At 38.4% G+C, this 23,253-nt stretch overlaps 1 protein-coding gene across 3 annotated transcripts in view; it reads left to right on the top strand.

The window, feature by feature from the left end:
• ASAP1 (ArfGAP with SH3 domain, ankyrin repeat and PH domain 1) overlaps positions 1 to 23,253 on the top strand; it is a 387,469-nt gene that overhangs the window by 195,882 nt on the left and 168,334 nt on the right. For all 3 annotated transcript variants that reach the window (XM_058444654.1, XM_058444652.1, XM_058444653.1), the window contains one exon: positions 8,135 to 8,207. In XM_058444654.1, the coding sequence (XP_058300637.1) occupies positions 8,135 to 8,207 (73 nt within the window). The remainder of the gene's footprint in view (positions 1 to 8,134; positions 8,208 to 23,253) is intronic.

The following is a 23,253-nucleotide window of genomic DNA, read 5'->3' as shown; positions in this document are numbered from 1 at the left end:
CTCTTCCTTTTATATAAGCTGCTGCTGCCAGGTCCCTCTTCCTCTGTTGGCAAGTATTCTGCGCTGCTGCTTCCTGGTTGAACCCCACTAACTGTGGGTGTTGAATAGTTGTTACACAGGATGATTCTTAGCACTCCACACCTCAACTCCTCAAACTGCTGTAATTGGGGCTGTACTTTGAGTTCCTGTTTCTGTTCTGCTTCTCTCTGCCTCCACTTGTCTTTCCTGTCTGCACCCCGTTACTCCCATTCCTTCCTGGCTTGTTCCAAGAGGAGTGTCAGGTAGAATGCCATGGGTATCTTCTCCTCCAGGATTGCAGGGGTTGAAGATGGAGATGACCTAAGATAGCACCTGGCCCACAGGGGACACTCTTAGTTAGCTCCCTTCTTCTCTTCTTACTTTCCAACCTTCTTTTTGTTATCCCTGGAACCCCATGAAACTTACTTTGCACTTCCAAAGGTGTGCCATACAGACAGGCTATGTTTCACTCACTTCTGTATCTTTATAGCCTAACCCCTAGCCATTGCTTAGTAAATGTTTGCTGGGTGGATGAGTGCATAGAAAGATAATTCTAGTGAGGGGAAATGATGAGACGTATTTTCAGACTAGTTGGGTTTTAATTTCATTTGTGGCCACTCCACTTACCCTTTCAGATGAGGAGATAGAGCTGCTTTGGCAGGGTTTATTGTACCCACATGGTCATTTTGGATTCTTCCACAGTCTCCAGGAATGGGCATTCTTGTTTTAATTTCAAGTAGTCAGGAGATTCTGGGACCATCTGTTCTCTAGTATAGGAGAGGGCAAGGCAATAAGGAGTTCATATTCACGTAGTACTCAGGCCAGTTTAACTGAAACCAACAACAGGTCCTCAAATGTCAGACACAGACATAAGTCCTCAAATGTCAGACACAGACATAAGAGAGAGATTCATTCTTTCACCTTCCATGTGTTTGCTTGTTCATTCAGTCAGCTTCCACTGAGTGCTCTAATAGGTCTGATACCATGCTACCTGTTGGGGCCTTTTAGTCTGGATCTGAAGGTTACAACAGGGTGATCTATACACCCTTGATTCGGCCCTCCAGCCAGATCAGTGACTAACACAGGTCTTTAAAATGAATTTAATAGATCAACACCTGTGAAAAGAAGGGAAAGTAAAAAAATTAATAGATATTTACTGGACATCTGTTGTTTTCAGTGCTGATGACGTTGACATGAACAGGATAGTACCACCTTCTTTGAGAGATTACATTCTGTTGGGACAGATCGTAAACACAGGAGCATAACAATAAGATCATTTCAGAGAGTGTTAGTTCTTCCTAGGAAGTGAGAGAGGGTAATGAATGGACAGTGACTGGGAGTTGGGCCATCAGAATGTCCTTGTGAGATGACATTTGAGCTGAGTGGCAGAGAAAAAGAGAGAAGGTATGAGCCAGGCCCGTTTAGATTTAGATGAAGAGAGTTTTAAGAAAAAGATTTCAGGAGAGAGGTCAGCAATTCTAAAAGCTTTAAGGCAGGACTAGTGCATTGGGGTTAGAAAGACTGTAGGTGTGGCTGGAACATAATGAGTAGTGGAGGGTGTGAGAACAGAGGGGAGAGGGCAGGAGGCTGGTTCACGTAGGGCCTTGCAGGCAGTAGCGAGGACTTCGTTTTATTGGAAGAAGAGTGAATTCTTTCATCTTTCCTTCAGAGAGAGAGAGAGAGTGTGTGTGTGTGTGTTCATTCCTTTCATTCATGTCAGTGAATCCTTACAAAGCATCTTCTACGTGAAGAAATAAACATGAACGTTATCCTGGTATTATTCTTACAGAGTTTTTAGTTGATGGAGTACAGGGAGAGACGCAGGTACTTAAACACCAAAAAAATAAGGTAGAGTGGAATGATGTGAGAAGTATGGATAAAGCAAACCCCAGGCTAGCAATAATAAATGTTTTATGAACAACTTACTTTATCAATCTTATCAGAAGCCTTACCAGGCTTCCCATTTCTTCTAGCAAAGGGTTTTGCTGCTGCTGCTTTGCTGTGGCAAGAAGAAGTGAGGAGGCCTTCAGCTGGTTAAGGAGAGGCAGATGCACAATTTTGTTTTCACACTTAGGCTGGTGCCTGTTGAAGCGTCTAGCACACTGAGTGGATGAATAAGTGCCTAAATGATGTAAAAACCCAAGTTTGATGATCATCAGAAAAAATCTCAGAGAAATTGGTTCCAGGACCCCCACAGATACCAAAATCTGTGCACATATAAGTCCCACAGTTGGCCTGTGGAACCCGCAAGTGTGGAAGGTCAACCGCACACATTTGCATGGTTTGCTTGTATCTCTCCCCTTTTTGAGGAGGAGACAGTGACAATTCTTCATTGTCATTCTTTCTTCTGGCACCTTTATCCACAACTCTACTCGTGATCACATTGGACAATGTGAATGAATGCATAGAAAGAGCTTATGCCTTCACATTATGATTATTCATGTATATGTTCTAGCATGTGGAGACTTACAATGGGTAAATAATTTACTGATTTGGCTGTGAGGCTGCATGAGAACTTATGTCACTTTTTCATCCTCTTATGCAAGTGTTAATTAGACATCCCTAAACACATTGCTCTGTAATCCTCACTCCTCCCATCAAGGTAGCATGATTGCCCAACAAGCTCAAGGCTGAAGTAATCAGAGTCTAAACTAAAATTAGGCCAAAGTAGCATTCCCTTGCTTCCCCTAATAAAGGAATAACACATACAAGAACATTTGCCTTGTGACGATTATGGGACAAATACATCCATTAAAAAGCATCTTTTAAATGACCTCTCTGAATATACTATAAAGCAATACAATGGAAGCCCTTTTCTTTCCAAGTGAGTAAAAAAAAAAAAAATTTTTTTTTTTTAAGGAAATCACTTTGGTATAGGAGTATTTGTTTCAGAGGTGTTTAGCTGTCACTGCTCCAAGTGTTTCACTGGCAACCGCCTTCTGAGGTGAGAGTAATGATAGCTAGTCATTTTTGAGCACCTGCTCCATTCAAGGCTTTGTGCTAGCCATTTCTAGGCACATTAACGTATTGCATGCTCAGAGCACTCCTAGATGGTAGGTATAATTCCCTGCTACCTGGGCATATCTCTAGGAAATTCTTTGCTAATATTTTATTGTTATGTACTATTTCCTGCCTCTGTAAACATTAATAAAATTTAGCTCCAAAGAGTTGTGGTTATTATCTAAAATCAAATCTACCCAAAATAGGAGCAATTTTCCCGCTTGAGTATATAGAAAGTGCCATAGATTTAGAAAGTAATTCTAAAATAGAAAATCTTAATGAATAGTGGCAACAGTATTGCTATTGCTCAGTTAACATAAATATATTTCAATAAAATATTTTTAAAGAAAGTTCACAGAATAACTATTTGAAGGCAATGTCCTGTTAAGACATTATTCTCATCACTGTATAGTCATATCTCTTCTACATATATGGCTATACATATTAGGTATGTATACCTTTAAACTTTATTCAAAACCATTAGGGGAAGAATTACAGAGGACCATGTTTTCTGAATCTAGAACTATTTTATCAACCATTTTCAAAGCAAGTCTTTTCTGTTTTGTGGAGATGATTATACTGATGAGTTTATGTATTCAGTCATTTGTCGCTTCATTTCATAAGCATTTTTGAGCATCTACTCTGTGCTAGATACTGGGAATAGGAACTCAGCCATGAACAGGTTATACAAAGCCCCTGCTTTCATAGAACTTCCATTCTTCTAGTAGAGAGAAAAATACCATAAAAGCAAACAAATCATGAACAGGATCATTTCAGGATGTGGTAACACTATGGAAAAACTGGCATGATGTGCATTTGAGAGTAACCCTTGGGTGGGCCGAGGGTATACACTGCTGTAAGGTATCCTTAGAAGGCTTTTGTGGGGAAAGGACTTTTAATCCGAGGCCTGTATAAGAAGAAAGAGCCAGTCATCCAGAGAGCTTGGAGGAAGAGTTCTAGGCAGAGCAATCAACTAGTTCAAATGCCCTGAGCAGGCATGGTCAGATTCATACACGTCTCTGAGAACATCTGCTCTTACACTCTGCTGTGACTGAGGGATACCACTCGGCCTGGAGGGCTATGCTACCCTCCTTGTCCTCAAAGTCTCAAGGACTTTTCTGTCCTTATGGTCTGGTTTGTATAATTTTTCTACATCCTTTTGGCTGTCAGCTCTCATGTAGTGCCTCCATCAGTATGGCTTCCTAGTGGCCTCTCTCTGATTTGCAGCAGCCTGCATCTTCTCTGTACCTAGATTCAAATGACAAAACTTGTTAGGACTATGTGTGAAATAAAAGTAAAAAGTCTTCGTATCAAGGTTGGAAGTGCTCTCCTAGACTGCCATTCCTGATCCTTAGTTATGTAATGTTAAAGAGAATGTAATGATGCTGTATGGCACAACTTTACATTCTCCTGTATTCATTTATTTGTTAATTCATTCTTTCCCCCTCACCCCACCCTTTTGAGTTGTTCAACTGCGGATACATACTTAGAAATGCCCGCACACGTTTTTTCATACTTTTAATGATTTTGGAAAGATAATCATAGCCTATATTATCTACCATTTTTCTCTTAGTCCTTATTTAATTTTACATATATGATATTTCAGAGGATGTCACTGCAGTTGTTGTTTGGTATTTATGGGAATAAAACTTTGTAGCACACTTAGACTTGTGTTATTTCTAGAGGGAGCCTTGTTTGATTGAAGGACAGTATCCCCTGGCTCTCTAAAACATGAGGCTCTTAAAAGTGCATTTTATTTAGCTTATTTTTGCCAGTGGCCAAACACTCAAGCTTAAAAAAAAAAAAGAAGTGTCACCTAGACTTAACTGACTGTAGCTGTCAAATGGGGATGCTTTCAATGAACTTAAAAAGTGAGTAGATGAACTTTACACCCTACCAGTTTATAGGCAAGTTGGTAAACATTCAACAGAAATTCTGAGACTGTACCCGCTCCCCCCCACAAAAGGAAGTAGGTAGATGGTCTCAAAAAATGTTACAGCTGAAATCTTTCACATTCATTTGCTCATTTGGAGTTAACTGTAAAGTCTACTTAGTAATTTCTGTTAGACTACAGCCATCCTTTTTTAGTCATTATTCTCCCAAAGATAACCGATAGGTTATTTTCCTCCAGAAGCAGATCTTTGTTTCTTTCTTGAAAATAATTAAGAAATGTTAAGATTCAGGGGACTCTTGGACTTGCCTTCCACAACAGATTAGATGGCATGGTTGAAAAAGCATAGGCTGGCTCTTCTCTTACTTAGTATGTGACACTTGGCAAGCTAACTAATTTCTCTAAGGCCCAAGGTTTTTCATCAGGGAAAAAGGGCAATCGTAATTATAGAAAAAAATTAATGACTATTTTTAGCATTTTAAAAAAATGACATCACAAAAACAGTTCATCTAAGAATAAACCCATTGGATTCAGTCTTTTAAGTAAATGCTTATTTGCATCATTTTCTTTCCCTCCTGATCTTAGTAATCTAAATGTCTTATATATTTTTAAAACTCAGGTTTATCTCAAAACTGGTGTGTAGTCTCCACCTCCCCCATATGATGAGATTGTTTTTAGTTTCAGCTTATCATGGATATCATTAGAATGCAGAATTTGGTAGTGGTTAGAATATAAGGCTCTGTGTTGTCAAAGACCTGGGTTCAAATTCCAGCTCAGCCACCCTGGACAGGTTAACCTTTCTAAGCCAAGCCTCTGTTTCCTCATCCATAAAATGGATATAATAATAATATTTATTTCATAGGACTTTTGTGAGAATTGAGATAATCTCTGTAAACGTCTTAGCATGCTTTCTGGTTTATACCAAGTGTTTGTTAAATACTAGTTATCTTCCCTCTTTCCTCTACAGTGCAAATGTTAAATCTTTTCAGTAATGCAAAATTTATCTCTTCCCTAAAATGTGTCATAAAACATTCCCTTAAGCATGACATGCAGCATGACAGGTATGTGAGATGACTTGAGATCCTAAGCGGAGGAGCATTTTGTATAGGTAGAGGTACATTGTAATTTTCAAAGTGTCTTCTATCAATGGTAAGTGATCCTGGTTTTTCATTTATTGTAACTCTTTACAGTACAGTTATTTAAATTTTTAAAAAAGGATACAAGTATATTTAAAGGAAGATACTGAACAGAAGTACAGGTAGGCAGTGGATGTGACAAGATATGGAGTTAGAATGTAGGTGATGGGTATGGTGGAAATAGTGTTAGACTTGCAGTCCGGAAACCCTGTTTTTTGTCTCAGCATCCCAGTAAAGAAAGCATACACTTTGGGATTTGGTAGATATAAGTGTGGAATGTGACATTAGCATTTTCTGGCTCTGTGACCTTGGGAAAGTTACTTAATCTTTCTCACCTTCCCTTTCTATAAATATTTATTGAAAGTCTACTGCATTTCCTTATCTGAAAAATGAAGATGATCCTTAACAGGGTTTCTGTAAAGATGCAATGCAAAGAGATAAAATATTTGAAAGCATATATATACCTTATATAATTGATATGTCTTATAAATATAATAAGTTTTATACCTGATGTCTATCTAGTAAGTGCTCAGTAAATGTTAGTTCTAGTGTTACTTAGGACCTGTGGTTGCAAGTGACAGAATTCCAAGCTCAACTGGCTTGGGACAGAAGGAATTTGTTGTCTTGTGTACTCAGACTGTAGGAAGGTTAACGGTGACATATGCCTTGGGAACAGCTGGAAGCAAAAACTCAGATGCCAGAGGAGTGTCTCTACCTCTTTTCTCTGTTACTGTGTCTCTGTTAATGTCATTCTGTCTGGCCAGATTTTTCCTCACATCAAGAAACAGAACCACTGGCAGTCTTAAGCTGATGTGACCAGAAAGTGACTGAGCATTGTGGTCCTTGTTTCCAAGCCCAGAAATCCTAGGAATGACGTTGAGTCCAGTATGAGTCTGGTGCTCACCCTGCCAGACACTGGGGTCTAGAGAACAAGAGGTGAAGGAAAATGGTAGGAAAGACCATTTTCCATAAGGGGAATTGTAGGTGCCTGCTACCATTGCATTTATCCCTTTCGGCTTCTTCAGGGAAGTACTTAGCCTCTGTGGGCTTCAGTTTTCTGTTCTGAAGTTCTGAGGTTTAGATGGTGTAATGGATGTGAGTGTACATTTAATGTTTTAAATTTTTATTTATGCAGTTTATTACTGTTATTGCTCATGCCCTCCAAATCTTGACATATCATCTAGGAGTTCCCAGGCTGACCACAGACCCTTGAAGTAGCAGAAAGGGGCCTAAAATTGTTTTAACAAGTTAGTCCAGTGTGCCAAGTAATATTGACTATGCCCCATTTTAAACTTGTTTTTGGAGTGTAATACACGTACAGAAGGGAGTACATATCCTAAATGCACAATTTGCTGAATTTTAACAAACTAAACACAATTGTATATCCTGCACCTGGATTAAGAATCAACACCAATAGACTCCTAGAAGCCCCCTGCTTGTACCACAAGTAGATTAATGTGTTGATTCATCATCCAAGAAATCATTTAAAAGCATTACCAGCATCATGATGGCATTTTCCAAACTGTTTTTTTAAATTAAAAGATTGCCAAAATTCAACTGCCATATGTCATAACTGATTTTTTTTTAACACTAAAAGAAATCGCAAAACCACTGTGAAAAGCTCTTCAGGTCATTCCTACTCGTTATACCCCCTGAAATGTTTTTCCGGCTAAAACTACCATTTAGGTGATAAAATATGTCCTGTTGCCTGGGTATTGTGCTATTCATGTCTATGCTTGCCTTTTCTCCTTACCAGATTGTAAATGCATGAAAGAATCCAAGCCTTAAGATTTCTTAAGTGTCTTGTATTGTCTTTCTTGTGCATAGCTTAGCATGGTAATTGACTGACTAAAATGCTATCCATTTCACACACTGAGCTTTGTGGAATGACTGCACTTCTCCTGAAAATATAACTACTCAGATCCCAGGGACTTCCAGTCTGAAATGATTCATTGTTAATGAATATGTCAGTTTGCTGTTGCATTGGTACTCAGGAAAACAAATGCAGTTACAAATGAATTTTTCTTATTTTTTTTTTTTTTAATTTACCAAATCTTCTAATATCTTTTCCCCCTTTTTTCTCTTTTAGGCTCTAGACCAAGATAGAACAGCCCTTCAGAAAGTGAAGAAGTCTGTAAAAGCAATATATAATTCTGGTCAAGGTAAGCACTTACTAAAAATCAGGTAACATGAATTATAAATAATGTCTACAGAGTTTTCTTAGTTATTTAAAAGATGTTAAGTTTATAGGAAACTTGACACAAATGGAAAAGTAAGTAGGTAAAAGAAATTTCTCTTTTTTTCTCTTACCTCGACTATCAGCCCAAACCTATTAGTGTTTCCAAAACAGAAAGAAGAAAAGCATTATTCACAGTGGATTTTACTATACACTTGAGTGCTTAATAGAGTTAGGAGTAAATTTGTCACAAGTAACATGAGATACATAAAATCTCCGTGTGAATTTGGTCAACCTGAACTCAGTGGCTTCAGTTAAACACATGAGAATTTTTTCCCTTCTTCAGTGTACCTGTACACATTTGAAAATCAATATTGGCGATGGTTGTGGAAAAAGTTAGAGAGGAGGGGGCAAAGTTAAATTCAGACCTCTACAGACCTGTGAACTATCATCTTTTCTTCTGTTGGAAGGTGTGCCAGGTAACCTGTGTAACTAAATGTTTTAACTGTCTAGTGACTTTGTCACCTTGGAGGCAAAAGTGTGTCATCAGTGAATAAGAGGAAACAAACCAAATTAAAAAAAAAAAATGAGTAACCACAAAAAATGGTAGGCTCCAGCACTGTAGAAGAGAGGCTTGGAAACATAAAATGGATTTCCGAGTTTCTCACTCACATCTTTTGTTACTATTGCAGTACCAGCTCACCTACCATTAGGTTACTTCTCTAAGAAATCAGTGGTCTGTAACTTAACAGAAAACCTGGGAGGGAAGGCAGCAGACTATAATAGAAAGAGCACAGGCCTTGAAGTTGGACAGATGTGGACTTTCGTCCTTGCTAATCCACTTCTTATTAGCAAGGTGACCTTGAGCTGGTTATTTCTCCTTCTTGAGCCTCCATTTTTCTTCTGTAACATGAGGATAGTGGTATTAAAAAAAGTTGTTGAAGGGATTTAATGAGCTCATATCTGTAAAGGGTCTGCCAGGTTATGGGAGTTCAGTAAATGCTTGTTCCTCTTAATTTTATCATCATGAAATTATTGAGCTGAATGGAACCTGAACAAGCCAAAACCCTCAGATACTTTATGGCCCTCCTGTCTCATCAGAGCTGGGAATCACTAGCCAAATGAAACTGGAAACCTAATATTCTCTTGTTTTTTAAACCCCCCTAGGCCTTGAGACATTCTGTAATATTATTTGTTAACACATTTTGCACCCTGGTGTCTTCATTTTGCTCCCTAATTTATTTATATCCAATAAAACACTTCTCATTAAGGTAGATAACTAATAGTCATGTAGTTATGACCAAATGTTGTTTTAGGTCTTGCCCTAAGTTATATACCTAATTTATAACTTCTGCCCTTCGCTTTTATTTCAGTGAACTCCCACACTGTGGTAGGCCCTTATATTTGATATTAGCTCTTTGGGGAGGTGAATGAAATAAATAACTAGGAGATGCCACAAAGCGGGCTTCTAAGGTGCTGATATTGTTGTTTCTTGAAGTTAGTGGTGGTTACATGGTAAAGTCACTTTTTGATAATTCATCAGATGCTGAACTTAAGATTTATGTACTTTTCTGTAGGTATGTATATTTATATACCAATAAAAATATAAAGTATTATATACAAGGAGGTTCACTGAAGCCTTGATTGTGATTTGGAAGAGCAGAAAATAAAAGGGATTTATTAAATAAACCATAGTATACATATAATAGAACACTACACACCTCTTTGAAAAAGAGAGAAACTCAAGTAGTCTAGGTCTGAGTTTGAATCCTAGCTTTGTTATACTTGTTCAAGTCAAGTATATTATTTAACTTCCAAGAGTCTTACATTTCCTTACCATAAATTTAAAAAATAATATCTAATGTGCAGGGGATTGTATGGACAAAAGGAGAGACCATCTAAGGCCCCTAACACACTGCCTGCCACATAGTAGGTGCTTAACAAATGGTAGATGGGGGAAAAGGACAGCTAGATGAATGCTTGGGTGCCTTCTCTATTTTAATTCAGTGATTCCACATACAACATTTGACCAGCCTGATTTTATAAAGAGCTTAATGAGAACCATTGTTTGTCTCAGGAAGAACGATCAGTTCTCTGTAATGTGATGATGGTTTGTGCCTGAGGTTCTACACTTGTGAGCTGCAAAAGGGAGACCCTTGCTTTACAGTTACGAGGCGCTGCTGTATTTACCGTGCTGAGGGCTCCCTCCGTGTGACTCTTTTCCAAGTGTTCTCGCTCAAGATGCATTTCATCCCTTGGCCACAATGACCACATCACTCAGCAGCTCATACAAAGGCTCCTCTACTGGGGGTTATGCTTCTTCCTGTTCTTTAAAGGATTTCCTTGATCACAGCTGCCCCTGGATATGACAGAGGGAGAGACTGTTCCTGTATGGATGTAAAGAGGTGAGAGTTCAAGGGCTGTATGCAGAATTTGAGTGCAGCCTTCTCCAGTAGACTGCACCCTCTTTGTGGATGGGGGTGGCACAGCTAATTCAACATTGAATGTCTCCATCTGGATTAGGGGTTCTGTGTGCCCTCCTCCTAGGTTTGTACTATTAGAGTAGCCTCTGTTGACATATGGTTTTAAATTTTAAATGAATTAAAATAAAATTTAAAATTCAGTTCCTCAGTTTTAGCCACATTTCAAGAACTTAACAGCCATATAAGACTAGTGGGTGCCATATTGGATAGTGCAGAAATAGAAACTTCTCCATCATCACAGGAAGTCCTGTTAGACTGATACTGTAGGAGAACATGTATCCCATTGTATTGCAATTACTAATCATCTCTCTTGGAGTAGATAATGATTCTTACCTTTGTTGATTAGGATCACCTGAAGAACTCTTAAAAACAGAAACAGGAATCTCTCAGACCCTTATCCTAGAATTGTTCCAGAGTAGAGCCTAGCTGTTGAGATTAAAAAAATATTATTCCCCGGCTGATTCTAATTTGCAGCTAAAATTAAGAACTGTTGCACTGGCCTATGAGTTTTTTGATAAGAGTAGTACTATGTTTTTCATCTTTGTAGTTTATGCATTTGTCAATGTAATTTATTAGTTTGTTTGAAAAGATATTTATTGAGCACCTATTATATTCTCCTGTTCTGGGTGTTAGGTGTTTGGCACATCAAAGTCTCTGCCTTCATGAATTTTACAATCCAGCAGGGGAGAGATAAATGTTAATCAGATCATCAAACTAGGAAGTATTTATAACTAGAAACTAGGAAGCACTATAAAAGAAAGCTTACAAAGTGCAAAGGGTGAAATAGGAAGAAGGATCTGAGGTAGTGTGAGGAAGGTGCTAAGGGAGTACCACTTGGAGGAAGTGATATTCATTGTGTATTTATGCTGTACTAGGCTAAGCCAAACAAGCCGATAAGGTAAGTACCATTGTTCTCATTTTGTAGATGATGAAACTGAAGCTTAGAGAGCCAGAATAAGTTGTTCAGGGTACCATACCTAGCAAATAATGGAAAGAGAGCCCAGCTGACCCCAGCTTTGTTCTTTACAGGTACTCTGTATTTGTCTTCCACCTAACACATGGTAGGGGCTCAACAAGGGTTGAATGAATTGCTACATGTTGGCTGGTTGTGTTACTACCTGGGAAGCTCTCTGAGACCAGCTATTAATATTCACTAATCATGAATATTCATGAATGAATCCATCAAATGGAAACTCCCAGCATTGTAATCTGTGGGATGACTTCGGTGTTTCCCAGATGAGACCACAAATAGTAGTTTCCGTGGTCATGTCTCAGAAATATAGGGACAAACTCAGATCCCTCCGGGTTCCTCACAGACTATTGAGGCCTGATAGGGTTTCTGCAGTCATGAGCAAGTATAGTATAGCTGGGTTTGTGGGCAGCACTATGACATTTAATTCTTTAAAAATGACTAAATGAGTAAAACAGTGGTGTTGCATAGCTTTCCATGATACATGCTCAGTGGAATCCAAGCTGTTCCCCTCTAAGGGCTTTTGGCCTTATCCAGAGAAACCACAAGAAGCTGAACCCTGCTATCTGTTTCCCAATGCATTTCCATAATTTTCTTGTTTTCTCACAATGCTTAAGTGATACAAAACCCATGTGATATTTTTTAAACATTTAAAAAGCATTTCTGTATTTCTGGTTGGAGATTACCAATCACTCAACTTCCCAAAGTGATTTGAAAGATGGCTAAACATTGTGAAGCTTCTTACTCTTAAAATGTATTATTTTTACACATAAACTTTTATCAGTACTAGTAAACAGTGTAAAAATGAGGGTTTGTTTTTTTTTTTTTTTTTTTAAACAAATTGTCTCCATGCAAGCCCTTTAGTTTCAAGATTGTTCTGGGAATTTGTGTCTCACTTTTCCATGTTGTGTATGAGGACATTTTAAAAAACAAAACAGAACTCAATTCTGTGAACTACTTAGACCAATGGAAAATTCTCCAAGCCATTCAGTTTTCCTGTGCTGTTCTCTAAGTTTTGAAGTTTTAACATTATTAATCTGTGAAACAGATTGTCGTTTAGGAAGTCTGCCTTAGTGGTCCCTCTCCCTTTCCCCTTTTCTCCCTCCTTCGCCCTTTTGCTAATATATGATTAAAATGGCTAGTAGTTTCTTGGGCACTGTGGAGGTTTTAATTTATTGTAATTCTTGGGCAATTTTCTTTACAAAGATAGAGCCTAATCCCCCTTCCCCTTGAATGTACACCAGAGTTACTAACTCCCTTCTAATGAATAGAATGTAGTAGAGGTGATGCCATGTGATTTCCAAGGCCAGTCCATAGACAAGATAGCTTCAACCTGGTCCTTCTGTTCTTTTTCTGATCACTTTCTTTGGAGGAAGCCAGCCACCATATTGAGGATACTCAAGCAGTCCTATGGAGAACTACCACTCACTTACCACCCATGCAAGTGAGACATGGAAGCAAATCTAACCCCGGTCAAACTTTCAGGTGACTGCAGCCCTGGCAGACATCTTGATCTTGATCTTTGTGAGAGACCCTGGGTCAGTACAGTAGGAGTGGGGCTGGCATTCCCTTGGAAGCATGGGCATGTGAATGTACATAAGTCAGGTGTGGCTTGAGAAAAGAGCTTACTGCTTGCTTCTCAGTATTGTTTAAAAAACACAGTGAGACATACTGCACTTTTAGAAAGGGAAGCATGTGGTTCATAATAAGCATGGGTATACTGAGTTGGCTGTTCTACCAAATGAGTTAGGTTGAAAACATTAATCTTTTTGAGCAGATACATTCTCACACAACACAGGTACAGGTATACACTTTTTTCTGGGAATAGAAACTCAGGATATTCCTGCTACTAGATCTTTTTCTGTGTTAAAGTGTTGGCTTTTTTTTTTCTTTGCTCAGATTAAATGAACATATTATTATAAGGCTGGTTCCTTAGAATTTATGCCAGGATATATTCAGAATAAATGTTAGCTTATTGGTAACACATGGTGCCCCTTAGAATCTATAACATTGTTGGTCTGAAAGTTGAGGCTTGTAAATCCTTTAATATTTCTGGGCAAGAAAAAAATGATGGTGGTATATAATTTTATTACAAGCATATGATGTGGAAGTCTTATTTTCAAAACACAGCTAAATTGTTATAAACAGTTTTGTAGCTTTTTCATTACAAGGAAGACAGCCATTGATTTTCTCATTTCCTTACATTTTTGTCTCCCATTCCTGTTCAGTTAGAATTAAGTAGTAGATAGTTTTATAAGAGAGTGTTTGTGTTTTTTAAGGCAAAAAACGTGTGGTGTTCTCTCCAGTTTTTCATTTTGTTAAATTATCTATTTTAAGAAAAAGCTCATAGTGCACAAGGAAATCTAGGATTTTAAAGGTACTAAATTTATCAGTGGATAGGAAACAAATGTTTTTGTAACCAAAGAACTTCATTTGAGCTATTTTTTAGTTAAGTATTTCCTCACATTTGAAGGTATAGTGTGAATTCAGTTGTCACTAGAGTTGGTAATTAGGTTCAGTGTCTTACCATGGTGTCATTTAATGCTTATTTTAATCCTGCGGTTTTCAGTGGGGAGAAAAGTTTTCTTAACAGGCATTTGTAAGAGATATAATAGATTAGAATAAAATGTCACAAGTTGTACAAAAGCAGCTTGTCTCTAGGAAATTTTACCTTTTTTGCTGTTTTTCAAGTTTGTGGATAACCAGATTTTTTAAAAAAATCTTTTTGAATTACAGTAAATTGATTAGTAAAAATAATAATTCTTAAGCTCTCAAAAGGCTTTAGATAGAAATACTGGGATTGAGCAAAATCTAAACAAATTTCTTTGGGCCTTCAAGGCATTTTGCATTCTTGTGGGTCCATTATTACTCCTTGGGAGGTGAAAACAAATTAAAATAATGAGTTCCTTCAGAATGGTCAAGGAAGGGGTTTTTTTCCCCAAAAGGGAATGTACTCACCCAGGAGAGCATTACTCCTTAAATTATGTGGGGATAAACTAGAGGGATTCAAAAGAATGCTGTTTAAAAATCGGTGTCTCTTTCCAGAATAATATTAAAACCCCAGGCTTCTTAGGAAGTTTCAATTTTTGGATCCTAGTTATTGGCTCACATGTTCTTTTATTTGAAATTAGAAGCTATTCACTGCGTGTATGAGCCTGTGTAGGCACTTCCTCCGTTTTGCTGGTTGTAGAATGAGCGCTCTCATTTTACTTAAAATGAGTTAATTTTTTAATGATGTGTGCTTCTTCTATCTTTGGGGAATGTACATCATGATAAATTAAGTAGTTTTAAATAAATTTGTGAGTACTCATCCCATGACCACTAGTTTGGGGTTGGTGTTTTTTTGTTTGTTTGTTTGTTTTGGAGACAGGATCTCACTGTGTTGCCCAGGCTGGAGTGCAGTAGCGCAGTCTCAGCTCACTGCATCCTTGACCTCCCAGGCTCAGGTGATCCTCCCTCCTCAGCCTCCCGAGTAGCAGCTGGGACCACAGTTGCATGCCACCATGCCCAGCTAATTTTTGTTTTGTGTGTGGGAGGGAGGTGGTGTTTGGTAGAGCTGGGGCTTCACCATGTTGCCCAGGCTGGTCTTGAACTCCTGGGCCCAAGCCATCCACCCACCTCTGCCTACCAAAGCGTTGAGATTTACAGGCGTGGGCCACCATGCCCAGCCTATTTTGGGGTCTTTTTAAGCCTTAGGATGAACAACAAATTTGCTCTGTTAAAGGTGAATATAAAAATGTATTTCTCTGCTTTAATGATTTATTTTGGTAAAAATAAATATAGCTGCCATTTGTTGAATACCTACTATGTGCCAGGTAGAGTCTATTGTGCTTTTCAGTCTTCAGTTAGTTATTTTCACTGTTTACATGAAGATTCAGATTAATGACTGTTAGGGAACACCTTTGAGCCTCAAACAGACCCTTCTTGACAACTACAGTCAAAAGATTCTATGGCTTTACCTATATCTTGCTGCCTCTTTTTTCAAATTGCATTTTCCCCATTCTTAAATGGTTTATATCTCATCAAAGTAGGATTGTATTTTCCTGTATAAAGCTGTTGCACTTAAACCGTAGCAAAGAATCTGCCCTCTGAAAACAACCATGCCATGACAACATCTAACAAGCAGTCATATGTGTGTGTTTAATTTTATTTCTAGTTCACATGTCAACGTGAATTTTTAAGTGTCTATTTTTATGACTTGAGAGGTTTCTCCAATTAAGCATTTAGCAAGAAAGAATAACTACTTACTGATTTTGTGATGCCCCATTTGAGTATGCAAGTCAAGCAGATTGTTGCTGATTCTGAAGTGGTTTTCATTGATAATCAGTGCCATAAGACAGAACATTTAGAGGTTGATAGAGGATGACTTTGCTCGGCCAGTTTGTCTGTTGCATTCACAGACAACAGAAGGATATTCTCAGATCTTCCATGTCTCGGGTAATTGATCAAACATGTACTTTTTTCTTTGTGGAGAGCCGAATGGGTGCTGGGGGGACTGGAACACCCCGTGCTGATTTTTCTCACTGGTATTTTCTGGTTTCTTTCCCCATTGTGAAAGTGCAGTGTGATATTAATGTGTTTAGTATAGAAAATTCAGATGAGCTAAAAGAAAAAAAAAATAATAGCCACAGGTCTTTTTAAAGGTTTTTTTCCATTGTTTATATATTTTTTCAAGTTAAAGGTTTTTTTTGTTTGTTTTTTTCATTATTTAGATTCTTTTTTTTTTTTTTTTTTTAAAGACAGGGTCTCACTCTGTTGCCTATGCTGGAGTGCGATGGCATGATCTTGGCTCACTCAGCCTCACCGTCCTGGACTCAGGTGGTCCTCCCACCTCAACCTCCCGAGTGGCTGGGACCACAGGTGCTTGCTACCATGCCTGGCTAATTTTTTTGGTTTTTGTAGGGACGTGGTTTTGCCGTGTTTCCCAGGCTAGTCTTGACCACCTGGGTTCAAGCTATTCACCCACCTTTGCTTCCCAAAGCGCCGATTACCAGCGTAAGCCACTGCTCCTGGCCCATTGTGTATATTCTGAATCACAAACATACCCACTTTTGGAGTACCCAGCACATCTGTGTTCTCTGTGGCCCTCATTATCTTACTTGTCCACATTTGAGGGTGATACCTTTTCCCAGAGTTCTGAAGTGGAGAAGCCCAGTTGAGGTCATGTTTTGGGGGGTGTTCTATGCCACCTGTACAGTGAGGAGCTGGGTTGCTCCTAGGTAGAGAGCTGGGATGTAATCTCTACTCTGGCAGGAAGTAACTGAGTATTTCTTAACAAGTCCTTCATTTCTCAGGACCTTGGTTTTTCTACCAGTGAAACAGAGATGATTTTTTTTCTTGTCTGTTTATGAAATGAGATGAAGGTACTTTTGTAGCCTCTAAAATTCACTGTTTGTACCCAAAGGGGAGTTGATAGTGTCTAACAATACTGCATTTCCCTAGCAACTGATCCAAAGAGATCTGCCCCTTTTGATCTCACATGTGCTGTTGCCCTTCCCTCAGACTTGCCAGCTGTGCACCCAGAAAGGGCAAGAAGCTTTGTCTTCAGATACAGCTAACATTTCTTCTAATTTCGAACATTTTGGGGTCATAGACCCCTTAGTAAGCCTCAGAACAACACACGTTGTCTGAACTTAAAAAATCTTAACAAAGCAGAATATTTCAGTCAATTTCAGGGGTTTTTGGAACCCCTGACATTGAGAACAGAACCATTGATTTATATAAACAATATGTTATATATAATATATACTATGTTATATATAGTATAATATATATAATACTTTATAATTGATTAAACATATGAGCATTGATTGGAAATGCCTTGAAATGTTTTACTGACATGGATTGATGATTAAAAATAGTTTGGAGAGTCCAGGTGCAGTGTGGCTCATGTCTGTAGTTCCAGCACTTTGGGAGGCCAAGGGAGGCGAATCACTTGAGCCCAGGAATTCGAGACCAGCCTGGGCAACATGGCAAAACCCCATCTCTGCAAAAAACACACACACAAAAAATTAGCTGGGCATGGTGGCATGCACCTGTGGTTCCAGTTAGGAGGCTGAGGTGGGAGAGTTGCCAGAACCAGTGAGGTCAAGTCTACAGTGAGCTGTAATTGCGCCAGTGTGCCCCAACCTGGGCAACAGAGTGAGATCCTGTCTCAAAAAAACAACCACAAAAAAATAGTTTGCAGAGCACTAGTTCAGAGGGTAGCTGCTCAGGCTGAGTCCTACCCTAGGCTACCACCTCATTAGCAGAACAAGAACCCAATGAGGTTTTATTATCTCGATTTTACATGTAATTTATAAGCCAAGAAGCGAAAGCTCAGAAGGACTTAAAGGTCATACCCAAGGCCATAATTCTAAACACTAAATAACCTTTGTATCCCATTGTAGGTGCTTGATGAAAGTTTGTGAATTAGTAGTTAAATATGGGGTCCTATTTTTAAATGCCTATTTATTTAGAAGGGTTGACTCTATTGGGTAGTCATACTGTGGAGGCTGAAGTAGGGGAGGAATTGATTGTGTCTTTGCTACCTATTTTAGGGCCAGATCTCAAACCATTGCAATTACCTACAGAGCCATCAGTAAACCAAAGTGTAATGTGTATTTCTTCTGGCAGGTAGGAAGGCTGTATGATGAAGCCAGAAGAGAGAACATTTCTGCTTCTGCTATAGGAGAGTGATGTTCAGGTGCTGTTTAAATGCTGAATAATAGCCCTGTGGAACTCTTTGAGTATCTTTTCTTGGAGCTCTGTTATTTAATGGATTTGTCAGTGCTGCAGAAATGAGAGTATGCATGCTGAGTTTCCAGATAACACCCTAGAGGCTGGGGCCAGACTCTTGCTGAGGCTTGGTTAGGACTTTGAAAGAACAACTCCAAATTCAGAATGACCTTGAGAAATTATAGAAATGAATCATCCAAAGTGGCATGGAGAAGAGCAGTTTTAAAAAATGTCCACAGGGCTTTCTGCCTCCAAGGATTTGGTCTTTAATCTTAACAATAGACTAATACAGTTAGTGGTGATGGGAAAATGTAAGGAAACTGAGGCTCAGGGAAGTGAAATAATTTGCTCATAATCAGCAGTTGTTTCCAAATTAGTGTTATAGAAAAGAAAATAAAGAGTTTAGAACCAAAATCCAGCCCTCATTCCCTAACAATATGGTGTCTGTAAAGTTAAAACAAATTATTTTCCGGTCACAGGACAGGTGGCACTAAGTTTATGGACTGGTGTGGCAAAAAGGATCTGAGCCACTATCTGATGATGAACAGGAACAGAAGGCAGTGCTTTTAAAACTTTAACCTATCACAGCACTTTGGGAGGCTGAGGTGAGAGAATTGCCTGAGGGCTGGATTTTGAGACTAGCCTGGACAGCATAGTAGGACCCCATCTCTTAAAAAAGAAAAAAAGCCAAGCGTGGTAGTGCATGCCTGTAGTCCCAGCTACTAGGGAGAGACTGAAGTGGGAATATCACATGAGCCCAGGAGATCGAGGCTACAGCAAGCTATGACCATGCTGCGGCATTATAGCCTGGGCAACAGAGCAAGACCCTGTCTCTTAAAACAAAATCTTAATCTACCTAGCTCTAGATTGAAGGTGGTAAGCTCTGGAGCAACCAAAGACTCCATGTTAGTTTCTGTGTATCTCAGCCCACCTGAGCAAACACTGACTTCCTTATTGCCGAGTACTTTATGGTGCCTGTATGGTATGCTGCTACCTCTTGCCTTGAATATCCACACCCCAAGTCTACTTGTTAAACAACTGTTCATTTTTCAAGCTTCTGCTCAATTATCCTCTCTTATGAAACCTAACCCACTCCATCCAAGTGTTGTCTGTGTGTTCTTTTTTTATCAAATATTAAATAGTTGCCTTCTGTAGGCCATCTTAAATAGCAGTATGTTTTCATACAGAAGAAAGAAAAAAAAGTTAGAACTCCTCCTCATGCCATATAGATAATTTCATTGCAGATGTATTAAGTATTTAAATATTGAAGTGAATAAAATTTTAAAAAGTTTAATAACTTACTTTAACAAACCCTTTCCTGTGCTGTATAAACAAATACATTGTTTTGGGTTAAAGACTAAGTGTTTTTAAAAATACTAAATATTAAAAGGCTTAGGAACATAAGGCAGGAAACCAAAAAAAGTCTTTTGCATATAGATTGATATATATGACTACATGACATTTTTAAATTTCTCCATGGCAAAGGACACCATTAACAAGTTACAAGACAAACGGAAGAAATATTTGCAACACATATTATAAAAGTTTCTATCCCTTGTACCAGACATTCTTACAAGCTGATAGGAAAAATACTAGCATTGGAAAACGGGGCTAAATATGTAAACAGGCAGAAAAGGAAATGTTAATGGACAATAAAATACAAAAAGATAGGCTTACTGTAGTCAGTTTTTTATACACATGTGGCCAGAATTAAAAAAGAACAGTAACATCTGTGTGCTGATATGGTTGAAGAGAATTAGCGCCTTTTATATGTGCGTTGCTGTTGGGAATGTGAATTGCCTTAACCAGCTTCTCTGGAAAGAGTATGGCAATATTAATTAAAATTTGAAATGTACACACTATCCCCCAGCAGTCCTGCTTTTGTGAATGTATTTTTCCAGAGATAAAGTAACGGCGTGTAAGAGCTTGTGTGTAAGAGTATTTATTGCAGCATTGTGTTTTGATGGCAAAAGCTGCAGAAAACCTAGTATCCTCTCAGCAGGGGGATTTATTATGGAACATATCCCAGTTAAAATAATTAGATTTACTTATATTAAATTTCATGATTTTTATTCCATAGGAATAAAGCAAGCCATGGTGGCCGTATGTAATATCCTATTTATTTTTTTTAAAAGGAGAAAGGGGTGAAAACACCTATATTTGTGTGTCTGTAGGTGTGTGTATATTTTTTTTAATCATAAGGTTTCACTAAGATACACTCCAAATTATTAACTTTGCTTATCTTAAGGAGGTGGGATTGGAAAAGGGGAAAGGAAATTATAATTTTATCTTTATATTTCTCTGTAATAGCATATGAATTACTTACATAATTTTAAAAACAAATAGAATTAAATATTTTATAAGTGTGATTAGTGCTACAAAGTATGTATAGGATAATATAAAAAGAATTTGTCACTTCCCCTTTTATGGCAGTGCTATGATTTATGTCACATATTACATCGCTTTATTATTAGATGATAGCTCACTGTATTTTATATGGCTGGCGCATGGCTGCTGGTAAGTATTTTTTGAAAGAAGGAAAAAGACATGTTCTAGGAGAATCCACTACATGCAGTGAGCATTTTACTGAGCACTCACTATGTGCCAGACCCAGCACTGGGAACTGGGCATATAACAAAGTATGTAAAGCTGTGACCCCCAGCTTGGCAAGAGGCTAAGAAGAGAGTGAATAACAGGATGCTTGGTAGGTTACATTTACATTGAAAGAGTCAGGGTGAGTCCTGAAATTGTGATGGAACTTACAGACAGGAGAACTTTGGATAGGTTTTTGTGACTGGAGTGTGATAATGCATGTATCCCAGCTATCCTCTGGAAGATTTCTGTTCGTTCATGAAGATAAGATGATAAACACATGTTTATCATGTGTTCCTCTGGACTCTTGACACAGAAGGAGAACTTGCATAAAGACCTTGGAAGAGAGGCTAGGCTCCCAGGAAAGAGTATGGGAAATTAAGGAAGCGAGACTCTGGAGTGGGGGATGGTACTTAGCATTTTATAAACACCCACTGTATACCAGATACTAGATGAGGCACTTCATAGTCTTTCTCATCTATTTCCCTTAATAACAAGTAGGTATTATTACAGCACTTCATAGTCTTTCTCATCTATTTCCCATCAAGTAGGTATAATTACAGCTAAGAAGACAAGAGTCTGAAGTGATGTATAAACTGCCCTAGATCACAGTTTATAAACAGAAAACCTGGAATTTGACCCACAGTCATCTTATATATCCTGGAATCCTCCAAAATATACCATGTTTAAATTGGCATCCATTAGCATCAGAACTTCAGTTCTGAATTTTAGGGTAAATGAAATTAATAGAAATAAAGGTATTTTTAGAGTGATGCCATGTACCTTATAGGCATTGTCCCATTTCACGTATGAAGTTGAGGCCCAGATAAGTTAAGTGCCATTTCCAAGGTTATATATGCCCAGTTAGAACCAGAGTGGGGATTCAGACCCAAGTCTCTCTGTCACTGAGGCCTGTGTTCTGTGTGATCTTTCACCAAATGATGTCTAGCTTGTGCTTGGTTGTGGTTTGGAATGCTCTTTAGAATGGATTTATGAGAGTGTTCTCAAGGCCTTATTATACCCATTAAGTAGAAATAATCCTTTGTGGTTTTATAATTTTTTTTTTGCGTTTTTCCAAAAGAGCTTTTATATTAATTATGACACCTTTACCTCTTAGTGGCCAATCAGCAGGGCAGATGTTATTAGACCTGTTTTATATATGAAGAAATTAAGGCCCCTAGGAGCTTCAGTCTCCTGACATGGTAGAGTCTGGAGCTAAGACCTGGATTTTCAGGTTTCTCAATCACTTGGCATCTGGCTAAAGTTAAAAGATTTCTAGAGGCTCCTGCACTTAACCAAGTACACTAGTTAGGAGCACAGGCTTTGGGGTCAGTGCCTGTCACTACTGCTTCTTAGCTGTATGACATTGGGCAACTTGCTTAACTACTCTAAACCAGTTTCTAAATTGTGAACATCGAACGAGATAATGCAGGAAAAATACTTAGCACAGTTCTTGGCAGATTAATCAAAAATTGTAATTGCAAATAATTATTACTTTGTCAATATTATTACAGGACAGGAAGTCTTGTCTTATTCACCTTTTTGTTCCTGGTATTTGTCATCAAGTCTTTCACACAGTGGATTCTGAATAGATACTGTGGCACACAATGTTCTAGTATCCACCATAGTCTTTCCTGAGTGTGTCAGTGGAGAAGGATAGGGTTTGGAATCAAATGAAGTGGGATCTAATCCTTTCTTTACCACTGAATTTCATTTTTCTTATCTATAAAGCAACTGCCTTGAGGGAGTATCGCATGAGTTTCAGGATATTCACTGTGATTGAATCCCTCTACATAGTCAGTGCTTAATAAGTAGCAGCCATAATTAGAGTTGCTGAGAATCAAAGGTTAGGTTGGCAGGCAGTCCAGTCCAGAGGTTTTGTGAAAATTGCTCTATTTGGTAAGGTATAACACATAGTGTCAGTTAGATAAACCCCTCAGGGAGAGACCTATTTAATAATTGCTATGGTTCTGAAAGTTTTGAGGAAGGCCTCATTGGATGAATATACAAAGTATGTTTAAAGAATATTGAATTTTAATGTATTCCTAAGGTATTTGTTATTGCCAACCCCTAGGGATATAAACTCTTCAGCATTGTCTGAAGCCTCTGCCTCCTGTCCACGGGGTAAAAGGCTGGCTCCAATGCAGTGGCCAAGGATAGATAGTTGGTATGGTTGTCATCATTGTGTCATTGCCATTATAAATATTTATTGAGCTCATCGTGTACCAGGCACTTGGCATGCAATATCTTACTTAAATTTAATAACATCT

This window comes from Hylobates moloch, unplaced genomic scaffold (genome assembly GCF_009828535.3).
Source record: "Hylobates moloch isolate HMO894 unplaced genomic scaffold, HMol_V3 SCAFFOLD_9, whole genome shotgun sequence".
Taxonomy (NCBI): domain Eukaryota; kingdom Metazoa; phylum Chordata; class Mammalia; order Primates; family Hylobatidae; genus Hylobates; species Hylobates moloch.
This window is presented reverse-complemented; position numbering and strand designations above follow the sequence as displayed.